Source organism: Panthera uncia, assembly GCF_023721935.1.
Source record: "Panthera uncia isolate 11264 chromosome A3 unlocalized genomic scaffold, Puncia_PCG_1.0 HiC_scaffold_12, whole genome shotgun sequence".
NCBI lineage: Eukaryota > Metazoa > Chordata > Mammalia > Carnivora > Felidae > Panthera > Panthera uncia.
Window position 1 is genome coordinate 26661373 of NW_026057579.1, and position 23341 is coordinate 26684713.

A 23341-nucleotide genomic window follows, 5' to 3' on the forward strand; every position below is an offset into this window, starting at 1 on the left:
AAAAAAGCAAATTTTCTCAAATTGTACATGGCTGCAAAAATAAATAAATAAAGGCTGGAAGTATTGTTACTTTCTCTGCACTTCTCTGAATCTTAATTTTATAATGTGGCCAGTGCCACAGGTATTATTTTGTGCATTTATTATGAAGAACTGCACCAATATTTGCTGATATGTCACCTTACAAAGAATATACAGATTTAAATGCAAAGGATAAAGCATTAGGTAGTGAATGGTACCTCAGTGTTAATATTTTCTACTTCACGTAAGAAGTCTCACTGGTTGAATGTGGCATTGTGGCATCAATTCAGAGATAGTTTTATCTCTTTGTTAATGTGAAAAGTTGTAGCTAATTCTGGAAAGAGTGGGGACATATATATTTTCTAATTCATTATTATGAAAGGAAACAAGGTTTCTGAGTCTTAAACATCAGAATGCATAAAATTCAGAAGTATCAAGTTTGAGAGGAAAGTTCTTGTTGACAGTTGCTTTTCTTTCGTGATTCAAGTTGTACACTGGAATGAATTGCTAACTGAAGGAAATTATGAGATTTTTCTCCCGGGCGCAACATTATAACTGATCATATTTCATTTAAATGTACCCCTGGTTCTAGCCTTCAAAATTTTAAATGCAGGTCGTCTTCTGATTAGCAAAAGCTCTCCCAGGAATTTAGGATATCTCTTAGCTGTGTGCAGATTTATATAAAAAGATATCGACCGTAGCACTGTTTGTAACAGTGAAACAATGAGCAGAACCAAATGTCCATCAATAGAGGAGTATCTTTAATAAATTATGGTAGGTTGAAATAGAACAGATGATGCAGCAAAAAAATGGGATAGATCTACATGTACAATCTCCAAGTTTTAAAGTGAAAACAGGTACAACATAGATTATATTTCAGGGATGACTACAGTTCAGGAATGGGGACAAGAATTACTCTTCAAAGTATACTCTCCTTTGTGCTAGTTTTTTAAATAATCATATGTATGTATTACTTCTCAAATTAAAAAAAGTTTTAAAAAATGTAGTCCTATCTGGAGCACCTGGGTGGCTCAGCCAAGTTAAGCATCTGACTCTTGGTTTTGGCTCAGGTCATGATCCCATAGTTTGTGAGTTTGAGCTCCATGTCAGACTCTGTGTTGACAGTGTGCAGCCTGCTTGGGAGTTTTCTCCCCCTCTCTCTCTGACCCTCCCCAGCTTGCTCTCTCTCTCTCAAAAAATAAACATATATATATATATTTTTTAATGTGGTCCTATCTGTAAAAGGTTGGGGAAATAAAACAAGAAATCTTTAGATGGTTTGCATCTTGCCTAAAAATTATGAGACCAAATATGGCTAGAGTTCATGGGTCAAGTCAAAAAGCAAAGTTCTGCAAATATATAATACCTGATATCAAATCTGACTTCAGTATGGCTTTTTTAGGGATGAGAGACTCACATTTTCCGGTTTCTATCATACCATCTAGGAGCTAGTCATGAAAACTTAGGCAAGGTGCATCCTTTCCTCTGGCCTTTCCAGTTTGCAAGTTCCTTCCTTTTTGTCTTACCTCTAAAGCTTCATTACATGATTTTACTAATATTACATAATATTATTCACTACATAATGTTACTAGTATATATGTAATGAACAAAGATTGCCATCTTGTGCAGTGTTGTTTACGGTGGCACACATAAGCATACATTTATGTAAAGGATTGCCATGCATATTGTATTCCTTCCAAAGGCTGTAGAAAGAAAAGAGACATTGATGAGGCAGCCTCTTGATTACACACTGTTGTCCTCTAATATTTCAAGCACATTAGGAACGTTTTGCAAAGACTTTAATGGAATATTACTCACTAGGGCAGCCATGCCTAGAAAAAAGTAAGCTTGGAATTAATTCTACTAAAACATTAAAATTCCACAGATTGGATCCCTTAAGCAACATAGAGAGGGCTTTTAACTAAGCCCATAAATAGTATTTTTAGTATAATTATTATGCTTAAAACTGAATTCTTCATGCTATTTTATTTTCTTCTGTCAGAATAAACCTGGTTTAAAGGATGACCATCACAGTTATGTCACAAAACAACCAGCACTGGTAGTTGAACAGATACCTGTACCGTCTACCTAGAACATGTTTTAGTTATTCCTTTATTAAAATGGGAGTGAAGACTACAAAATATAACTACAGCTATTTAAACACAACTGTTAAGAACAATGTAGGCAAAAAGAAAAAGAGTAGCAGAATTATCTGTTGGTTCCAGAAAAGCAAAATCTGACTATCTTTGAGCTAAAGTGTTCTCTTCTTCAATTTTCCTGAGTTATGTGGTATGTTCCAGAAAAATGTCTCTTTCGTTGCCAATCTTTTTGGTCACCGTATTTTAAAATCCATCTCAAAGCTTTTAAAACCACTTTGATCCCTTAACCTACAGTCCCTGTGTATCTATTGAAATGGATTTGAAAAAGGTGAATCTCTCTTGTGCTCCCCAAGCACACTCCTATAAAGTAGTAATGCTCTCAGTTTCTTTCATAAGCATGGAAGAATTGCTGCTATTGTGAAATATGCCTTTTTGACCATTTTCTCTGAATGACAGGAATCAAGGGGACATTTTTATAGGAGCTAGACATGCCCCAACAAATCTTTTTTCTCTGAGTAACTTTACATTAATGAACTTCTATTAGACCTTCTTGAATTACTACAAGGCTCTACACAGCCTTGACTACTTTTAACTACTACTACTACTACTACTACTACTAATGAATTAGAACTATGCCAAGCAACATGTTAAAAGGATTGGGAGTGGGCATGGGATATGGAAAGTGAGCAAAAGGAATTATAGGAAGAATATTTTTAGAATCAGTTAGAGGCAGACTACACCAGAAAGGACATTACTGCTGAGTGTCCTTTGAAGAGTCTATAATGAACTCTTCTAATAATATATAATGAACTCTCCCTAATAATATTTTTCCCACTTCATCGGACATCTCCACTGAGCTCTAAACTAGAACATCTAATTGCCTACTTTGCCCTCACATGGATGCATAACATGCATCCAACTCTTGATTTCATCTCTCCCCAGAACTGTTTTACTTATCTCTCCACAATATCCAGTTGCTTAGGCCAAAAACCTAGCCGTCCTTTTTGATTCTCTTTACTTGGGTCCCCAACACCCATTCCATCAGCAAGTCCTCTACCTCCAAAATATATCCTAAATCCCTATTTCTAATGATAGTCCCCCCCTGCCCTGCGTTTTCCTGTATACAACTGTAACAGTCACCCAACTGGCCTCCCTGCTTCTACTTTTTACAACCTTCCACTTGTATGAAAACGACTGTTTTCATAGAAGCCAGAGTGATCCTGTTTGAAAATCTAAAGCATATGCTTTAAAATCATCTTCCTGTTTGTACATGTTAATTTACTTATGCTGACATCTTATAGCCAGTTATACAATGCAAAAAATATTAATGTAGAATTACATTAAGTGTTCTACATGCAGTACATTATTTTAAAATACTATTTTTAGGATTATTTTCATTAGACCTATGATCTAAATTGGTTAAGTTTAAAATGCATGTTTTTTGAAAATCACTCATAAAAGCAGAATATATAAAAAGAATATCCCAATAGTTCTGAAAGGGCAAAATTATGTGAAATGTGTATTTTATGAAAAACACCACCACCACATGTTTTAAGAATGTAGTTAATACAAAATTTCTATTCTAATCATCTATTGTTTTCCACTTCTTTGCACCAATGCTTCCTCTGAACACTAAGTTGCAATGGGAAGATTGTAAACGTATGTAAAGTTTCAAAAGGGACAGAACGCAACAGTTTTTAAGATATTCAAGTGCAACTACACTCAAAGATAGAACAGATGGTTTCTGAATGAGGTCATGATCAACCTGATGAGGTTACTCTAAAATAGCTCAGCATTAAGTAAAATTTAAATACCACATATTATCAAACTCACCCAAAACTACATATAATTTTCCCTTATTTTTTAATAGGGTACAATTAAAAAAATTTGTGGTGTGGGATTTGGTGTCTACTCCCATATTTTATAATGTGATAATCTTACTGACATCAATCTGATCATGCAGTCAATATAAATTACATATAAAGTCTCTTTAACATATTAACAATTGCTAAGAATTAAAGTGACACAAGAATACTTACATGAATCAAAAACATCAGAATAACGTTAGCAAATAACTTTATATAATGTATTAGTGGCTTCAATTTATTTAATTTACTGAAAGAGCATTAGACTTGGGATTGGAAACCTAGGATTTTGGTCTTGGATACTGAAGCTGTATGACCTTGGAAGACATTTAACCAACCCATCTACAAAATGAGAGGTAGGAAACCAGATGAACTATAAAACTCTAATATCCTTTGAATCTCATGACCAATTTTGGGTCAGTTGGTACTAAAATAAAATCACTCGCTATTCGTTAGTATTGCTTGACAGAAAGAACATGAATTTCTAATTTAAAGAAAGGGCTCAAGAATCCACTTCAGGTTAAAACAAAACAAATCCTTTGATGTAACCATATGGTGCCCATAAATCAATTTATGCTCCTAAAACTTCCTTAAGAGCTAATAAGCTTTTATTGGTTAATTATAAAACTGAATGAGGTGAGAAAAGCACAGAACCTTGCTAATTTCACTAATGAATCAAATTTTAAAGAACATAAACAGAGGTCAGTGGTTAGATTTATGCAAAATACACATTTTGTTAGGCCAACAGTTTTCCAATTTTATTTAAGTTTTAAGCAAAAACATTAGGGAAAAAACTTTGTAGCAATAAAGCAAAACATACTTTAAGTTTCCCAATTCTATTTCAAGACTGTTTTCATATAAAGATAGGCAAATAGTTTATTTAAGTACAAGACTGAATTGTATGGGTTTACTACATAATTTCACTAACTGATGCTAGTTTAATTTTCTTCAGTTTATTTTCATATGAATTTAGCTTAAACTTTGAAGGATAATATACCCGGCTTAACTTATAGTTATCAATAAATCTTTATTAAATGTCCACTATGTACCAGGAACTCTAGATGCTAGAGATACAATAATGAAAGATAAAGCCCTGCATCTAAAGACCCCAGGAGGGCAACTGAGAGTAGAGATGAAAAGAGAATTACAACAATGTGTCAAGTACAGGCAGGGGTATTATGAGTGAGCTAGGGTTTTAGTGTAGTCTGACCAGGTCCTACTTTTCATGCAAGGGCCACACTGGGAATATGATATACATTTGATTATCTTTAGAGGCAAAAGGTGACTTCGATGGAAGGAATTTCATTACTGGGGATGAGAAATTTATCATCTATTTGGGGGTGAAGTGGGGTAGCGGTAAATGCCACTTTTTCCTATCTACAACGGGAGGCTGTGGAGTAAATAAAGTAGATTATTTAACTAGATCAACCCAACTCTTGAAGAGCTGTGTAAAGGCAGAAGAGAAGAGGTAGGTTTAATGACGGGCTGAGAACATCCCTGAAAGTTACGTCAAGGAACTTAAAACTTAATTAGTTCCGATATTTATTGGGTGGGTTTACAATAATAGGCCAGTGCGGAGGGGCGGGGGGGGGGAAGGCTGTAAACAACCACAATGCTTTCAGGTAATTGCTATTATGTATTTTCAGAGCACAACGTTAACAAGGAAAAAGGAACACTCCAGTACGACTTTGCCCGCTTCGGCCTAGAACCGGGCGTGGGCGTTTGCTCCATTGTGCGGGAAGGAAGGACATCCAGGGGCCATCCGCCTCTGCGGAGCCGCCAGCGGCCAGGCACGCAAGGCCAGAGCGCGGTCAGGCGGCTCTCCCACCGTACTCCCAGCCGAGCCTCTGACCAGGGTTCGCAGGAGCGCCCCTAACCCGGCTTTTCAAAGGAGCCAGAGGAAGGCGGGCAGGGCCGCCTCTCCACGGTCCGCGGGACTTACCCGGACAACCTGTTCTCCTTGGTTTTGGAAGACGCCCCTCCGTCATTTACTAGTTTGGCCTGAATCCTAACTACTGCGGCCTCCAAGTTTCCAAACTTTCTCTTCTAAAATAAAAAAAAATTTAAAAATTTAAGTGGAAAAAAAAAGAAAAGGAAAAGTTCTCTACCTTTTTCGCTAAGCAAAGACTAACGTCTGGGACTCAGCACCCCAACCCGGGAAGCCGCCACAATCACTTCTAATTCGGCGCCCTCTCTCAGTGGCCCCGCCTCTTCCGGGAAGTAACCGTCCCCTTTCCGCGACCAGTCTCTCTCTAGGCTTTTCTGGCTTTTAGCCGGTCGGCTCTACGCATGCTTGGAACTGTTGCCGGGGTACTCCGAGTTCTCTTCCCTTTCACTTAGGCAAATCACCCGGCCCCTCAAGTCTCGCCGCAGCCGAGCCCTGCGTGCCTACCAGCTTCCCCGCCCGCCGAGGAGCACTTCCGGCCCCTCCTCTTAGACGCTAGTGGCGCGAAAACCCTGAAACGCGCACGCGCGGGCAGAGCCCTGGCGGGAGGGGGGGGCGGGGCGCAGGCGCGTAGTGTCCCGCGGTGGGCGCCCGGGCAGCTAGCCTCCTGCCTTCTCCCACCGCGGGCGCGCGGTTCCCGGCGGGCCAACGGTGGCCAGCCGAGGCCGAGACGACCCAGGGTGTCCTTAGCGTCCCGCTGCACCGCGACAGCCGCGCTGATCGTGTTCCTTGGGGGAGACTTCGACTTGTTCGAGGTAAGGTGAGGGCGCGCGCTGTCGCTCTCCCTTGCTCCGGATCCATCCCCTGTCGTTACCCCCTTAGCCGGCGCCCCACAGCCCACCTAGCGGCGGCTCGGTCAGCGGAGCTGCTGCGGTGTCCAGGGTATCCCCGCGGGCCCGAGCGGACCAGCCGGCCGGCGCGGATTTTCGGGCTGTCTCTGCGGGCGACACAGGTCCCCTGAACCGCGGGAAACTTGCCCGTTGCAGCTGAGCCCCTCCTCGGGCGGCTCCGCCGACGGGGCTGAGAAATCCTGGCCCTGGCTGTTGGACCCGGCGCCCGACCCCAAGCTGCATTCAGGCTTAGAAGACTTGCTCGAGGGGATGGGGTCAGGAGGGAGGGTGGGCTCGGACTTCCGGCTCTTAGAGCGAATCTGATACCCTCACCGGCAGCTACTTCGTCTGTTTACGAGATGTATGCAAATAGCACTTAAATTGGATTTGTTGTTAAATCCCAGCTTCATGACAACGCAGGCTGTATTATCTAGAAAAAGTAAAATGTAACGTTTGGAGGTTTTATGATGGCATTTCTTTTCCCCCTTGTGGAAATAAACTGGAGAAGAATTGCGACTGGGAATTGCGGAATACTAGAGTCAAGGATAGAGAAAGGGCTGTAGGACCAATACGACTTGAGATAAAACTGATAATTCTTGGAAAAATCAACTATTTTGTTTTTAAACCCTGAAGGCAGAATTTATGTGAGCGCTTATTACTTGGTGTATGTTTTGTGTATATTTCATTAACAGCGAGTGTTTTAAAGGCAAGGTATTCCGGAATGTATATTCTAAGGGGGGGAAAAAGCGCCCAAACTCCCTAACTTTTAGATGGCTGCTATATAGTCGTTTAAAGTAGTCAATAGCAAAATAAAAATAAAAAAAATTCAGTATCCTGTACAGTGGACTGCAGGTAGTTCCACGGGCATGTGGGTGGGAGGGAACATATTAGAACTTCTACTTAGATTTACTTTATCTCGTTCTAGTACTGTGTGAAATACACAGAGTGATAATTTTATGTCAAAATGTGTATTCCAAATTTCTTTTCCTGAATGGGTGGGCGTACAGAAAGTTTGGAGATCACTAGAATATTGCTTTAAAAAACATGTTTTTATATGAGAGAACCAGTGTTGAGTGACCCAGAGTTTATTGGTATCACCTCTTTAGGTTTTATTTCTTATTCTGTAATTGGAGGAAAATAGCTGTAGTACCCAATGGGCCAGATTCTTCAATATGTGTGTTAAATATGTAATGAATATAAAGCATTTAGTATTGAACCTGGCAGAAAAGTAACTACAAATGGTACATTAAAGTTGTTAAAGTAAGAATCTGTTTTTATTCCCCAAAGGTTTATTTTACTGAGTGTCTAGATGTAGAATTTTATATAAAACCTGCCTAAATCTCGACTTACCATTTTTAGACCTAAGTTAGGAAAATTAACCAAAGCTATACTTGACTTACTTTCAGGAATCAATAAACAAGTAACTCAAAATTTTACCATAGTAGTATGCATTATATTTAAGGCATAATTACCTGTTACACTTCTGTATACACATACACTCGTAAGTCCAGGTAACTGAGGGTCAAGTATAGTCACTTATATTAATGTTAGCATTTTGATTCACTAGCACATGAGATACATCTTTTCTCATTCAACATACTTTCCCTAGTGACCAAATTCAAAATAATTTCTGTAGCTTTCTTAGCAACACTTCCAATTCCACCCCTACTGCAGAGTATATTTTACTGTCTATTGGCTTCACCATCTCAGTATCCTAGGATGGCTTCAAACTCAGTGTTTCCAAATAAAATAAATGTATTGTTTACTTCTTTTCTTTCCAGATCTGCTCTGTCTACTTATAATGGCAGTTAGCCTTGTGTGAAGATTGTTTCCAAAAATGAAACACGAGATGGAATTTTATAAAGCCCAATTTTTAATTGGCTCAAATAGCAACATTAGAAGGACACATCACAATAGAATCCTTTTTGTAGTTTTTATACATTAACAAAAAATAGATAAGAAGATGGGTAGATTAATATCCAATTTCACTACCTATAAACAAACTCAGTTGTTCATGCCTGGAGGAACCTGGGCATTGAAGAGGTTTGACTTTGGGTTTTGACAAACTTGGGTTTAGATCTGAGCTCTGATAATTTATAGCTACACAGACCTGGGCAAAATGTCTTATGGAGCCTCAATATCCCCTTTTGTAAAATAAGGACAGTACTTAAAAAATGTTGGGGATTAAAGGAGATATTCAACAAATGTTACTTCTACTTCCCCACTTTACTCATACTTTTAAATCTCTTGATTTCTTCTGTTCCTTCATTACTGATATTGCCACTACTTTTGTTCAGTGCCCCTCATCCTTTCGAGGCTGTCTCTTTCGCCTCTATTCTCCCTCTCTCTTTCATCTTCCTTTTATACTGAGGCCACAGGGATGTTTCTAAAACATATATCTGAGTGTTCACATTTTATTATCTGAAATGCTGTGCTTAGTATTTCCCAGTTTTGCTGATCTGAGTTATTTGATAGGTGGACTTATGAATTTTTTCACTTAAATATTTATCATGTCTTATGATTTTATGATATATCTCAAGCAGTGTGTTTAATGAGTTCATTACATTTAAAATGAGATTGTTTAATGCAGAATTGAGGATGTTGGTGGCGGTGAGAGGGGCAGAATTGGGGATGAGGTAAACACAGTCCACTGCAGATTCAGATACAGCAGCAATTTGCCTTTATTTTTTTATTATTATTATTTTTTAACTTTATTTTTGTGAGAGAGTGTGTGCAAGTGAGTGGGACAGGGGCAGAGAGAGAGAGCAGGTGAGAGAGATTCCAAGCAGGCACTGTGCTGTCAATGCAGAGCTGGGTGTGTGGCTCAATCTCACAAATCTTGAGAGCACTGACCTGAGCGGAAATCAAGAGCTGATGCTTAACAGACTGAGCCACCCTGGCACCTCTGCCGTTATTTTTAACCTCTATTTCCTATTGATAATTTCAGTTCTGTTATGTCTGTTCTCACTGCTGTTAGTCCCTACTTGGATATTAATGAGAAGTATGAATTATTATATGGATCACAATAAAATCTAAAATTTAGGAATTTAAAATCCTGTTGAAGTGTATTTGATCCATTAGATTTCCAGTTCACTTATTTGCTATAATGAACTCTTGCTTATTGATTTTTCTTCTTGAACTTATTTTTTATTGATAGTTGCATATTTGTTACTATTCTACTCTGATTTGCTTCCTGTGAGGGAGAGAGATGTTCCTTAATTCTGACTTTTTTTGATTGTAAATAAACACATAATGAGCTTTTATGGATGTATTAAAAGTCCCAGAGGAGATGTTTTCCATTTTGTGTGTATATCAGAATATTAGAAGTATTTTTCTTTGCATCTGTTTTTATGTCTCTTTAGCCTTTTGGAAACAGTTTTATTGTATTAACTTGTATCTAATGCTCAGGACATTCATATGTGTTTTTAAAAATTCATTATCATTAAATTACAAAGTGATTCCTATTTTAAAAGGTAGAATCCTTTGGTGTCTGATGCATGTTACCATGGCAACCTAATAGCAAACTGCAAATCCTAGGCCAAGTGCAGCAAATAAAACACATCGTCATCATGTTGCACACCATCTTCTGTGTAGTACAGAATCTCACATTCATTGTAAGAAGCTTATCACATTTACCTACGTCATCTCCCTCCCCCAGTTTTACTTAAAAAACTGCCATTTTTTTAATGGTAAAATACTAAAAATCAGTCAGCTGATGTCTGAGCGCCTGCTTACTGCAGGATCATTATTGGGCATTAATAAAAACAGTATGTAAAGGGACATTTAATGTGGGGAAAACCAAACAGTAATGCTTCATTTTTGCTCTTCTACAATAAATGAATTATTGCTCAGTAATTAAGGAGATAGAGGACGGGTGGGAGAAAAGAGATATTTTGGGGAAAATAATGGCATGGTGATATTCCAGGAAATGTAAGTTAGCAACAAGCTGAAACTAACAGACATTGACTCTTGTTAAATAGTTTGAGAAATATGTTGGATTTTCAAGTTTTGACTTGTGTAAGAGATTCAACATTAACATTCAATTATTTATAAAAGAGATGTTGACTCTTATGTGATTGTGACTAATGCTAATATCATCTCAGGGATTTGTTTAGGTTAAATGTCCTTCGGATTATCTAATACACCTTTTAGATGGTATTTGTTTTACCATGATTTAATTCTTCATTGCCTTCAGGATAAGATAAAGGCCAAGTTTTTAAATGTTATTTATAACGGTTCTTCTTTAGAATCTCCTAAGATTTTGTTAGAAATGAAGATTCTGATTCATTTGATTTAGGAAGGGGGCTGAGATTCTGGATATCTAATACATTTCCAGGGGATGTAAATGCTACTTGCTGGTCCTTGGACCACACATTGAATATCAAGTCTGTAAGTTATTTGATGGTTGGCTTCTTCTCTGCTGCTCTAACTTAATTGCTTGCTAGCTACGCCTTATAATTTATGGCATTGTGTCATGGATTACTTACAGTATCGTCTGCACTAAGCAGTTTGCAGACTGTGGCCCAGGGACCCTTGAGACTCTTTCAAAGGGTCAACAAAGTCAAACAATTTTCATAATAATAGTCAGATATTATTTGCCTTTTTCACTCTCATTCACTTATGAGTGAATGGAGTTTTCCAGAGGCTATGAGACGTGGTGATGTCATTGCTTTGAGGACTGACAGAATGTGTACATGTGTGTTCTTTGGCTTAACAGTTTCTCGTTTTTAATTTACAGTATGATAGATATTGATAGGCGTAAGCAAAAAGCTCTTTGAGATCCTTAGTACTTTTGAAGAGATTGACCACATCCTTTGAGAACTTCTGCCCTATGGTATTAAGCTGTAGACACTAAGACTCAGAGGTGTAGAACTGTACCAGAGCTCTTTTCTTAGCCACAGTGACTGCTGGTATGAGTGGGAATTTTGGCTCTCCACATGGTTTTCGTACGCTTTTGGGGGGTGGTCTCTTTACCTCTCTTGGTGGTAGTAAAAGGTCTCATGAGACACCATCCAACCGGGAGTGGGAGTAAGTAGCAACCTATTACTGCCTGATCAAGGTGGACACCTAGGCTCTCTAGGCGGGCTCCATGGACACCCATTATCATGACTCCCTATTTGGCCTACATAACGTTCTCTGACACTGGCCCAAATGGGATATGGAGATGCCTTCTTATGGCATTATAAGGTCCAGGCTACCCACTTGACCTTTGCTAAAGTGTGTGTCATTGGGGGAGTAGAAGGAGGCGCCACAGTTTTTTTTCGTGGTTTTTGGCTGGAATAGAGCAATTATTGTCTAAAAGCTTTCTGTGCTGTCAGACTGCCTGGTCCTTTGGCTAGAGAGAGGAAGCTTTTATCAGGTCTTTTTTTCCCATGCACTTGTTGGTATTTCCCCAGTTGCTGTCTTCTCCAAGTCTGGGATATTTAAAGCAAAACAAAAACTCTGGGAACTTACCTTGATGTCATTCCTTGGGTCCTGAGGTTCCTAGCCAATCTACTTCCTTCTCATTCAGAGTTGTCTTATGTTTGTTTTATATATGATTTCCAAAGTTTTTAGTTTTACTAAGCAGGAGAAACAGGGAAAAGTGTATCTATTCCATTTTCCTGGAAGTGGAAGTCTCTGATTTCTTTTTTAACTTGCATTTTGGGAGAAAGAATGAGAGATTGAACTCTAGACTCACACTGAATATCCCTAAAATTTGGTTGTATAAGAAATATGAATAAACATTAAAATATTCCCATTAAAGAAAACCTTGATTTGATAAAGACCTAATTTTTAGAGAAAATATTTCAAAATTTAATTAAATATAATTTGCATGAAAGGAGTCATGACTACTGATGAGGATTTTACAAAACATAAGGTAATCTTGTCTCGTAAGTGTGAGGGTTCACATTATATCAATGTTTTGAAAATAAAATTACAGAAAAATTGATTCAAGAGGTTATTGTAAACCTGTTAAAACCAGTATACAAGAAAGAAATGTAAATGATTTCATAAAGTTAACTTTCAAACTTTCTACTTACTAATAGCTCTACTTTCTAATAGCTTTCAGCCTACTTCTTTCTTAAGAAAAAATTTTTAATGTTTATTTTTGAGAGAGAGAGACAGAGTGCAAACGGGGGAGGGGCAGAGAGAGAGGGAGACACAGAATCTGAAGCAGGCTCCAGGCTCTGAGCTGTCAGCAGAGCCCTGATGCGAGGTGGGGGTGGGGCTCAATTTCATGAACTGCAAGATCATGACCTGAGCTGAAGTTGGACACTTAACCAACTGAGCCATCCAGGTGCCCCTAGCCTAGTTCTTTCTTACTTTCAAAAAAACATTTAATGTGTCACGCAGTTGAAGTGATTTCAGAGCATTAAAAGGATGGGAAAACCACTTAGTTCATTTAACGAGGTATACATTATCAAAATAACACAGCCTAACAAAGATAGTTCCCCAAACCAGTTCCTCCATAATATGTATAGATATTTCATATTTCTGCCAGATCAGTTCTGTCAGTATAATTTTGGAAAGCAGTGGATTAAAAAATTAAACACATATATGGATATCTCTTTCTCCCTTACCCTCCTTTTGTCGCTCACATACTTTCTCTAGAGGCCCCATTCTGGTTCCTACACATCTACTTCATACTCTCTTTGGAACACCACTCCACTAGCCCCCCACCCTTCTGACACACACACACACACACACACACACACACACACACACAAAGACTGCTTTGTTACCCTGTGTGCATATATCATCACATATGGCTATCATCTGTAGTGAGGACTGACTGGAATCCTTCAGTCTGAAATCAAGAGAGAGAAAACCTCATTTACTCTCTTGCTGCCCAGGTACCTGGTGCAAACCTGGTTGCTATGGTATACAGTCCTTGGTGGACTTAGGTAGAGACTAGAACCATTCTACATATTCTTTCCTTGTATCTTAGACATTTTTGATTACCTATGTTATGGATTTTCTCTCCATTTATTTAGCAAATAGTTATTAGGTGCATATCATTATAAGTCTTAAGTGTATTTTAGAGAGAACAATGAAAGTAACATCAAATGACTCATAACATTTAATTTTAATCACAGACCGTCAGCTTTGACTTGAGGTGCAGTATTTATATGTTCAAAAAGTTTAGTCTAATTTTAAATACATTAATTTTCTAGGCATAAATTTTATAGTACATTGGAAAAAATAGCATGGCTTGTTTCTTTAGGGAACAATTAAGGGAAACTACTGATACTAGGCAACATGGCTTCAAGATATACTTCTTTGGGAAATTAATTTAAAATTAATGCTTTTATCTGAAAAATTGGATGATTGCTTTGGAAAACTTTCAGAAGACATTATGGCATCTCTATTAATAGATCTAGGAAACTAGAAAACAGAGTCTCACAAATAAGAGTTTTTACCTTTTGTGAGTTTCAGTAGTTAAAACATTTAGGGAGGCCCATATCCATAAAATCTTGGCCGTGAATAACTCTGAAGTAAAATCAACTAGTGTGGCATGTGCACATGATTTTAAAAAGCCACAACATAAACTTTTTGTCTTACACTTCTGCAGGCTAGAAGTCTGCTGCAGCGCTGAGCGCTAAAATCAAGGTGGCGGTAGGGCTGTTCCTTTCTGGAAACTCAAGGGGTGAATCTGTTTGGTTGCCTTTCCAGCCTCAAGTGGCTGCTTGTGTTTTTTGTCTCATGGCCCTCTTCCTCTGCACAGATGATATGTTTATTTTTTTTAACTAAAAACGAATGGACGTAGTACTTAAAACTTAAGCTTTGTCTTATTTTACTTCATTGTTACTCTAATACATGTTCAGACCTGATGGCCAAAAGAAAGGAAGAAAATTTCTTCTCTCCTGAAAATGCCAAAAGACCAAGACAAGAAGAGTTGGATGACTTTGACAAAGATGGTGATGAAGATGAATGTACGGTTTCTTTCACAAATGGTACCTCTACTTTGGTAAGTGCAAAATTTTTGGATTGGCCTGATTCTCATGTTTGGCTTATATGTCATATTCTTGATAATTCAATGTCAGGAAAAGCAGTATAGTTTTTAAAAAACTAAGGTAAAATAATGTAACTAATTCTGAAGTTTATGTGAATTATTAGAAACATTTAGGAAAACCCTTAAAACAAAGAGCTTGTTCTTTGGAAAGATCAATAAATTTGGCAGACCTCTAGTAAGACTGACAAAGGGAAAAAAAAAAGAAGGCATTACCAATAACAGGAATGAAGCAGTAGGTATGACCACTGACCCTGCAGGCTTCAAAATGACAATGACATGACAGATGTTCAACATCATTTATTATTGAGGAAATGCAAATTAAGAAGACCACAATGAAATGTTACAACACACCCATCAGACTGACTGAAATTAAAAACAACGACAACTTCAAATGCTGGCAAGGATACAGAGAAACCGGATCATTCATAGATTGCTGGTGGGAATGTAAAATGATACTGCCACACTGAAAAATAGCTTGGCTTTTTTTTTTTTTTTAATTTAACACACACCTGTCTACCACATAACCCAGCATTTGTCCCAGAGAAATGAAGATATACTTTCACACAGAATTCTATACATGAATGTTTATAGCAGCTTTATTTGTAATAGCCCAAACTGAAACAACCCAGATGTCACTCAGTGAGTGAATGGTTAAATACTGTGGTACATCCATACCATGAAATACTAGTTAGCAGTGACCTCCTGATGTAGGTGACAATAGACATTTCTTTTTTTTTTTCAATTTTTATTTTTTTAATGTTTATTTATTTTTGAGAGACAGAGAGTGTGTGGGAGAGAGAGACAGAGCAGGAGCAGGGGAGGGATAGAGAAAGAGGGAGACACAGAATCTGAAGCAGGCTCCAGGCTCTGAGCTGTCTGCACAGAGCCTGATGCGGGGCTTGAATCCATGAACTGTGAGATATGACCTGAGCCAAAGTCAGACGCTTAACCGACTGAACCACCGAGGTACCCCATAGACATTTCTATAACATTTGTGAAATGACAGTGTTCTAGAAATGGAGAACAGATTAGTAGACTGGGGGTTCAGGTGGGAGTGGATTGGGTGGGATGTGGATCAGCTATAAAAGGTGACCTAAGGGATCCTTGTGGTGATGGAAATGTTCTGTATCTTGACTGTATCAGTGTCAGTATCCTGGTTGTGATTTTGTACCACAGTTTTTAAGATACTACCATGGGCAGAAACTGAATAAAGAATTCATAGGATCTCTCTGTATTATTTCTTACAACTGTATCTACAATTAGATCAAAATAAAAGTTTATTTTTAAAAACCTTCAACCATAATTTCTGATATTCTACTTATAAAAGGATATAAATGTTTCTGGTTTTTAATAAGATGGCATCCAAAAGAAGATAGCCAGGGAGTTTTTAAAGACTTTATTTTTTATTTATTTATTTTTTAAAAATTTTTTATGTTTATTTATTTTTGAGACAGAGAGAGACAGAGCATGAACAGGGGAAGGTCAGAGAGAGAGGGAGACACAGAATCTGAAACAGGCTCCGGGCACCGAGCTGTCAGCACAGAGCCCGACGCGGGGCTCGAACCCACGGACCGTGAGATCATGACCTGGACTGAAGTTGGACTCTGAACCGACTGAGCCACCCAGGCGCCCCAAGACTTTATTTTTTTTAAGAGTTTTTAAATGTCCCCTGGGGGACAGTGTCTGGATATATTTTTGATTGGCACAGCTTAGGTAGATGTGTGCTTGTAGCATCTACTAGGCAGAGGCTAGGGATGTTGTTAAAATTCTCAAAATCGCAAAGCAGCCCCCCTCCAACAAAAAATTACCTGACTCAAAAGGTTAGTATCGTCCATATTAAGAAACTATGTAATACAATTATTAGATCCTTTAAGGACTTGAGAATGAGTAGTTATTCATTGAAGGTTCCCATTTAATTTCATCTTACTCATTGAAGTTAAGATTATTCACTTATTATATAACTGTTTTCTTTAGTAACACTGCTGATCTTTCTCCAAATGCTTGGATGAGTATAACGAGTTTATTAGACAGATTAATAATTAATTGTTTTCTCCCTCTGTCTCTTGCTCTCTCTCTCTCTCTCTCTCTCTCTCTTTTTTTTTTTTTTTGGTTAATAGACTGCAGCAGAAGTTGGAATAATTGAGAGTATTCAGCTAAGAAACTTCATGTGTCATTCAATGCTCGGACCCTTTAAGTTTGGTTCTAACGTCAACTTTGTTGTTGGCAACAATGGAAGTAAGTGCTTTTGCCCTCCTTACTTTACTTTGAGTAGTATTTTGAAGTTAGAATGCACTAACTTTTTAAAGTAGGTGATTGTGCATGCTGATAAATCTAAGTTTGGGATCTATAAACTGTGGTCATGAATATTTTCAGTATTTGCTGCTATTCTGTACTTTAAGAAAATAATAAGTTAACTCTAGGTTCATTATTTATGTAGTAGGAATAAACATTTCCTACTTATTGTTTTGACTCCTTCTACCTTGGTGTTCATACCATGGAAGAGTGGACAAGCTAGCCTCATTGTGATTAAGGCAGCCCTGTGTCTTACATCTATTAAATGTTATAATAGAGCACAAATATAGTGCCATGGGAATCCAGACAAGAAAGAAACTATTTCTCACTGTGGCCAATGAAAGCTTAAGGAGGAGGTGGTATTTATGGTGGCACTTGAATGAAAATTATAGATTCTTTAGGCCTCATTGGGGAAGAGGAGGCTGAGATGTTCCAGGCGAAGATTGCTTATTAGCAGAGGTTTGGAGGGGCAGAAATAGATGTGCATGGATGATGGTGAACAGCCTCATATGGCTTTATCATATCCTACGTGGTAGGGAGGGGCAGAAGCTGATGCTGGAGGGGCCTGTCGTAGGTGATACTGGTGAGGATCTTGAATGCCACGATAAAGATTTTGGTGTTTTATTCAGAAGTTAGTGGAGAACCAATTACAGTTTGTCAGTAAGGGATGACATGGTCAAGATTTGTGAAACAAAGTGGCCACATTGTGGAGAATGGATTAGAAGGGGAGAGGCATGGAGGTTAGAAAGACCAGTTATGCAGCTTTTGTGATGGACCAGCCAGGCATGAGCTGTCGACAGCTTGACTGACCAGTACATGGAGAGGAAGCTTGCCAGAGTCTATGGCTGGTGACGGTGCTAGAACAGGATAGTAGGTGAATGCAGCTCCACATTCTGCTTAGTTGTTCTTTGTTTCCCCTGCTGTATATTCAGTCCAGAGGAAAGTGTTTTCAGAAGGAGAGAATGGACAGAGGGATTAGCGCTACTGGGAGGTCCCACAGGACAAGAAGTAAGGAAAAACTTGTGGGTTCTGCAATTAGGTCTTTTCTTCTTTTTTAACTTTTGAAATAGTTATTTTATTACTAAAACTTAGAGAAGAAGAAATAATGCAAATAGTGGAGGCAGTGAATTTGGAAACGAAGGAGAGATTTAGAACAGAGATTTGAAAGGCATTCGAGTAACTAAATCAGGTTAGCCAGTGGTGAATTTTGGTTAATTTAGGGTATGTTGTGGGAAATGATGGGCTGGTAAGAGTTGATTGAATTGGTTGATTGTGGAGTTCAGAAAATGATTGCATATTCTGGGTAATTGTTTAGATATTGAAATTTCAGCTTGTGTTATTTTATATGTTAGAGTCAAAAGAAGTATACTTTTCAGAAAGTTAGCAAATGAATAATCAAATTAGGAATAAGAGTTGTCAAAATATTACATAGAAACATTTATCTGTATGACTGATGATTTTTTTTCATATTGAAGTTCATTTATTCATTCAATAAATACCAGAGTGCCTATTATGGGCCACTATTGGCTGTATCACGTTGAATAAAACAGACAACATCCTGTCCCTGTGGAGCTTGCTTGCATTCAGCGGTTGTTAAAAATAGTTTCTGGCTTCTGTGAATTTGTGGAAAAGTAAATCATACCTAAATTAGAATAAAATGATAATTTTATTATAAAATTAATTTAATTTATTTAAATTAAATTAATTTAATTTATTATTAAATTTATTATAAATTATAAATTATGATAAAGATTAGATAAATTCAGTATCTATGTGTAATTAAAAAGATAACCTCATTTAATAGGCTGATGGACCAAGATGAAACAATGAGCATTTTAGGTTGGAAAGATATCAACCTTTTTTTTTTTTTTTTAATTTTCTTATTAGTGGCAAAAATTTGAGTCCTGAATTATACTAATTTTTTTTCTAATTGCAACAGCTAAATATTTCATGATATCTACAATTCTTTTTTTAAGATTGCTGGAAGAAAATGGTAATCGAAGTGTAACACTTCATTTCAGGGTTAGAACTAATTTACATTTTCATTCAGAAATCTTTTTACATCAAATTGTGGGAGTCAGCCTCTTCTTTTCTCTCTCCTTAATGAATGTGATTTCATCAACACCTGTTTCCGTAGGTGGGAAGAGTGCAGTGCTCACAGCTCTCATAGTTGGTCTTGGCGGAAAAGCAGTCGCTACCAATAGAGGCTCTTCTTTAAAAGGTTTTGTGAAAGACGGACAGAAGTAAGTGTTTGCTTTCTACATGTATTTTCCAGTTCCTTAGTAAGAAGCGGCTGCTTTAGATTCCCAGTTCATGTAAACATGATAGGAAGTGAATTGGCTTCCCAGAACTGAAACGGAAGAGTCCCATCTTTCCATTCCTTTCTTTTCTCCCTGTTGCCAGTATGGCCCACTGTTGCCTGTTCAGCTCTCCAGAAGGAAAGCTCGCGTAAAGTACTGCCATGTGCCTGCCCTCTTACACTCTTGTTTCTATTACCTTTTTGGAGGAAAGAACAAGCAATGATGAATCTATGTACTTCTGTTTATTTTATTTTATTTTATTTTATTTTTTTAATGTTTACTCTTTTATTTTGAGGGAGAGAGGAAGTGCACACAGTTGCACGCACAAGCTGGGGAGGGGCAGAGAGGGGGGAGAGAGAATCCCAAGCAGGCTCCATGCTGTCAATGCAGAGCCTGACATGGGGCTCAGTCTCAACCATGAGATCATGACCTGAGCTGAAATCAAGAGTTGGACACTTAACCAGCTGAGCCACCCAGGCGCCCCACTATGTACTTCTACTTAAAGAGATATTTATAAACATTGGACTTTCCTTGCTCTTGATCCAAACCCAGCCTGAATAAGTTCATGTTGGTGTGTTACAGGCAAAAGCAGAGTCAGCAACCAGCCAGGGGTCCCCGCACAAAATTTCTGCCTCCAGTTCACTAAGAATTCCAAAAAAGTATTCTGGTGTCTTTGATTTTCTGTCCTTTACTCAGGTGGTTTGCAAGTGGATTTGATTTGAGGACTACACCCACACGTCTGTTTGTGGTCCATCTTGACTCTTGGAAAATGGTCATAAAACTGCCTTCATTCACTCTACACCTGTATTTCTTCTTGATATAACTTGCCTTCATATAACTTCATATAAATTGCCCAATTTGGATCATCATAGACTTAGGGCCTTTTGCCCATTAGGAGCACTCTTCAGGCCAGTCTCCTTATTCTTATTACTGCCTCGAATAACTCCGAAGGGGTCCTTGCGTCTCCTAAAAACTAGAAGTCCCAAACTGTTCTGCTGGCTCACAGAGTGAGGCCGCTCCCATTGCTCAGTGCTCCTTTGCACACCCCATGCCCAGAACTTCTGGAACTTTGATAATTAGCAGTGAGATCTTTTTTCTCATATAACAGACTTTCCTTCTGCTCAATGTTCTTTCCGTTTAACTTCAATTTTATTACTAAAAAACAGAATAGGGACGGGATGTGAACCAGGATTGCAGTTTTCTCATGTATTTCTCAGAAAGCTGTAAGAATATTAACCCAAGCCGGGGTTCCAAGTGGACTCAGGAGAAGGGAGGTAAAGATACACGGAAAACATTCCCCATGCTGTATGGCCGTGGAAAATAACTATTCGGTAACAATTCTCCAGCATATTTTCTGTCTCTCCTTATCTTATTTGGGCTGCAGCTCAGCAAGGTCTTCTCCCCCTTCCATAGTCCGCAACCAAATGATCTCTGAAATCAAAAATTAGCTATTCCAACCTTTTTAATGGCTCCAGCTCTGTTTCAATTCATTATACTTAACTATACATTTCTTAGTTGTCTAAACAGTCACCTAGTCTACCTAGTCAGATAACACATTGATCTTTCAGATAGAAGCTTCAGGAAAAGAAATAATTTTTTTCTGTAGCCCTAATTGTTTTATATCTCAATAAATAATTTTTTGGTTTTTTTGTTTTGTTTTGTTTTTTTCCATTTGAGAAGTATCTGGACCAAAGCAGAAACTTCTTTCTGAGACTTGTCTTCAGAATACCATTTTTAAAAAGAAAGGAAAAGTCCAGCTTACACAGATCACCAACTTTTAAGGACACAGCTGCCTAGAGGAAATTAATATATTTTAAATAGTTAATAACAGTTAAAAGCCTTAACCTGAGCTCAGTCTCCTTTTTACAGACCTTGACTGAAAAAGTAGCTTAAAAACAGCTTTTCCAAACCCCCTACTATTTCCCTAGTCATCCCCTTCTGTTTAAAATATTTGATATCTGTGAATCTCTTCATATTTTATAATCTCTGATTCTGTCATCATTTTTTACAGATTCACCTCATGGAGCTTTGCAGTTCTAGTCTTAAGTCAGTTCTACATCTAAGATTTGCGTGTCTGCTCCATTTTCCCTGAAGGAAGTCTGTCTGGCACAGGTTTGGGAGAGTCCTCGGGACTCTCCTTCCCTCCATGTCAAACATTACACTCCCCGTTGGTAGCACCTGGGCTCAGTCCTGTCTTGTTTGGGGTTTTAGCTCTCTGTAGCAGTCTCGCCTAGTGAGATTTGGAGAAGCCAGAGAACCCTGCCCTGAGACACTCTGCCTGGGGGTCACCTCTCTGTCGGCTACCAGCTCTTTACAGTGGTGGTGAATTAATTCACCTAATACAACTTCTCCCATGGAAACCTCTGTCAGTGCCCCAAGGTCTCATGGCCCTCACTATTCAGGTTCTTTTTGAACATATTTAGTTCACTGTTCCCTCCCTTGGCTTTCTAATACTAGCCCTGGTTGCCTTGGCATCTGACAGCTGCAGCATTGGGAGTGAGTTATGGAGGGACAAAAACTCTTACTCCTGCTGTACATTGCTGATGTATTTAGTCAAGGCTACAGAACTTAACTGCAGATGAGCTGGCTATTCAGAGACAGAGCAGATGCATCATATTTTTGTATGGTTCGTGCCTTGTTCGTGCCTATGTTCGTGCTGCTGCCAGATACCTCTGTGCAGATAGACTTTTCCAGGGTTGAGAAAGAAGCCAAATTCTTTCTGTGACACTGCTTGTTTGTGATGTCATTCTAAAAGAACTCTTCACTTAAGGATTTCCTGTATTTACAGACATTGGGCTCCCTGGCTCTTGACCCAAATTGAGAATTAGCCACATTAGTAGCTGAGGAGACAGCAGTTAGTGCCCAGCAAAGGTGTCCCTGTCTCCTGGTACAGTTACTAGGAGGCTTTTCTCTTAAACCTTAATTTTTTGAACAACTTGCTTTTCTTTATTCAGTTCACATCGCAACAGAATACCAGTGCCTCCGAAGTTCTCACAATACTACAGGTAGCTATTAAATACACAGAGTAGCTAGGAATGAAAATAATAAAATATACGTTTGCTAATCAAGAGAGATGTTTGATGATTCAGAGAGGAAACATATATAATCACTTTATTTTTAAAATGTTTTCATGAAGTACATTCACTTAATATAGGTAAACATACGAGTTAATGAAAAAAAATATTTTATTCCGTATTGTGGGCAGCTGCCCTTCCCCTATTACACTTTAGTTAACGGTTTTCAACTTTGACTGTTCATTAGAATCAACTGGAGAGCTTTTAAAATTCCATTAATTGGGGCACCTAGGTAGCTCAGTAGGTTAAATGTCTGACTTTGGCTCAGGTCATGATCTCATGGTTTACAAGTTCGAGCTCCATGTCGGGCTCTGTGCTGACAGCTCAGAGCCTGGAGCCTGCTTCAGATTCTCTGTCTCCCCGTCTCTACCTCTCCCCTGCTCATGCTCTGTCTCTGTCTCTCAATAATAAATGTTAAATTAAAAAAAAACCTCCCATTAATTACAACTTGTCTGGAGTATATCTGTCCTAATTGGGTATTTCTGATTTAAACACACACACACACACACACACACACACACAGCACACAGGGACGCCTGGGCGGCTCAGTTGGTTAAGCATCCAACTCTTGATTTCGACTCAGGTCATGATCTCATGGTCATGAGATCCAGCCCCGCGTGGGTGCTGGATGTAGAGTCTGCTTAAGATTCTCTCTCTCTCTCTCTCTCTCTCTCTCTCTCTGCCCCTCTCCTGCTCATGTGCGCTTGTGCACGCACGCCTTCTCTCTCTCTTTAAAAAAAACAACAACAAAATACACACACCCCAGCCCACTTAGGGTAGCTTTAGAAAATGAGATTTAGGGGTGCCTGGGTGGCTTAGTCAGTTAAGCGTTCGACTCTTGATTTCGGCTCTGGTCAAGATTTCACGGTTTGAGTTCAAGTCCTGCATAAGGCTCTGCACTGACAGCACAGAGCCTGTTTAG

The 23341-nt window shown here is 38.6% G+C and overlaps 1 protein-coding gene across 3 annotated transcripts in view; it reads left to right on the top strand.

Annotated features, from left to right (window-relative positions):
* Positions 1 to 6470: 6470 nt before the first annotated feature.
* Positions 6471 to 23341, top strand: part of SMC6 (structural maintenance of chromosomes 6) — a 74120-nt gene continuing 57249 nt past the window's right edge. For 2 of the 3 annotated variants that reach the window (XM_049652489.1, XM_049652491.1), the window contains exons 1-4: positions 6471 to 6682; positions 14566 to 14708; positions 16871 to 16988; positions 19183 to 19288. In XM_049652489.1, the coding sequence (XP_049508446.1) occupies positions 14571 to 14708; positions 16871 to 16988; positions 19183 to 19288 (362 nt within the window). In that variant the 5' untranslated portion in view covers positions 6471 to 6682; positions 14566 to 14570. The remainder of the gene's footprint in view (positions 6683 to 14565; positions 14709 to 16870; positions 16989 to 19182; positions 19289 to 23341) is intronic. The other variant, XM_049652490.1, reaches the window with a different exon arrangement.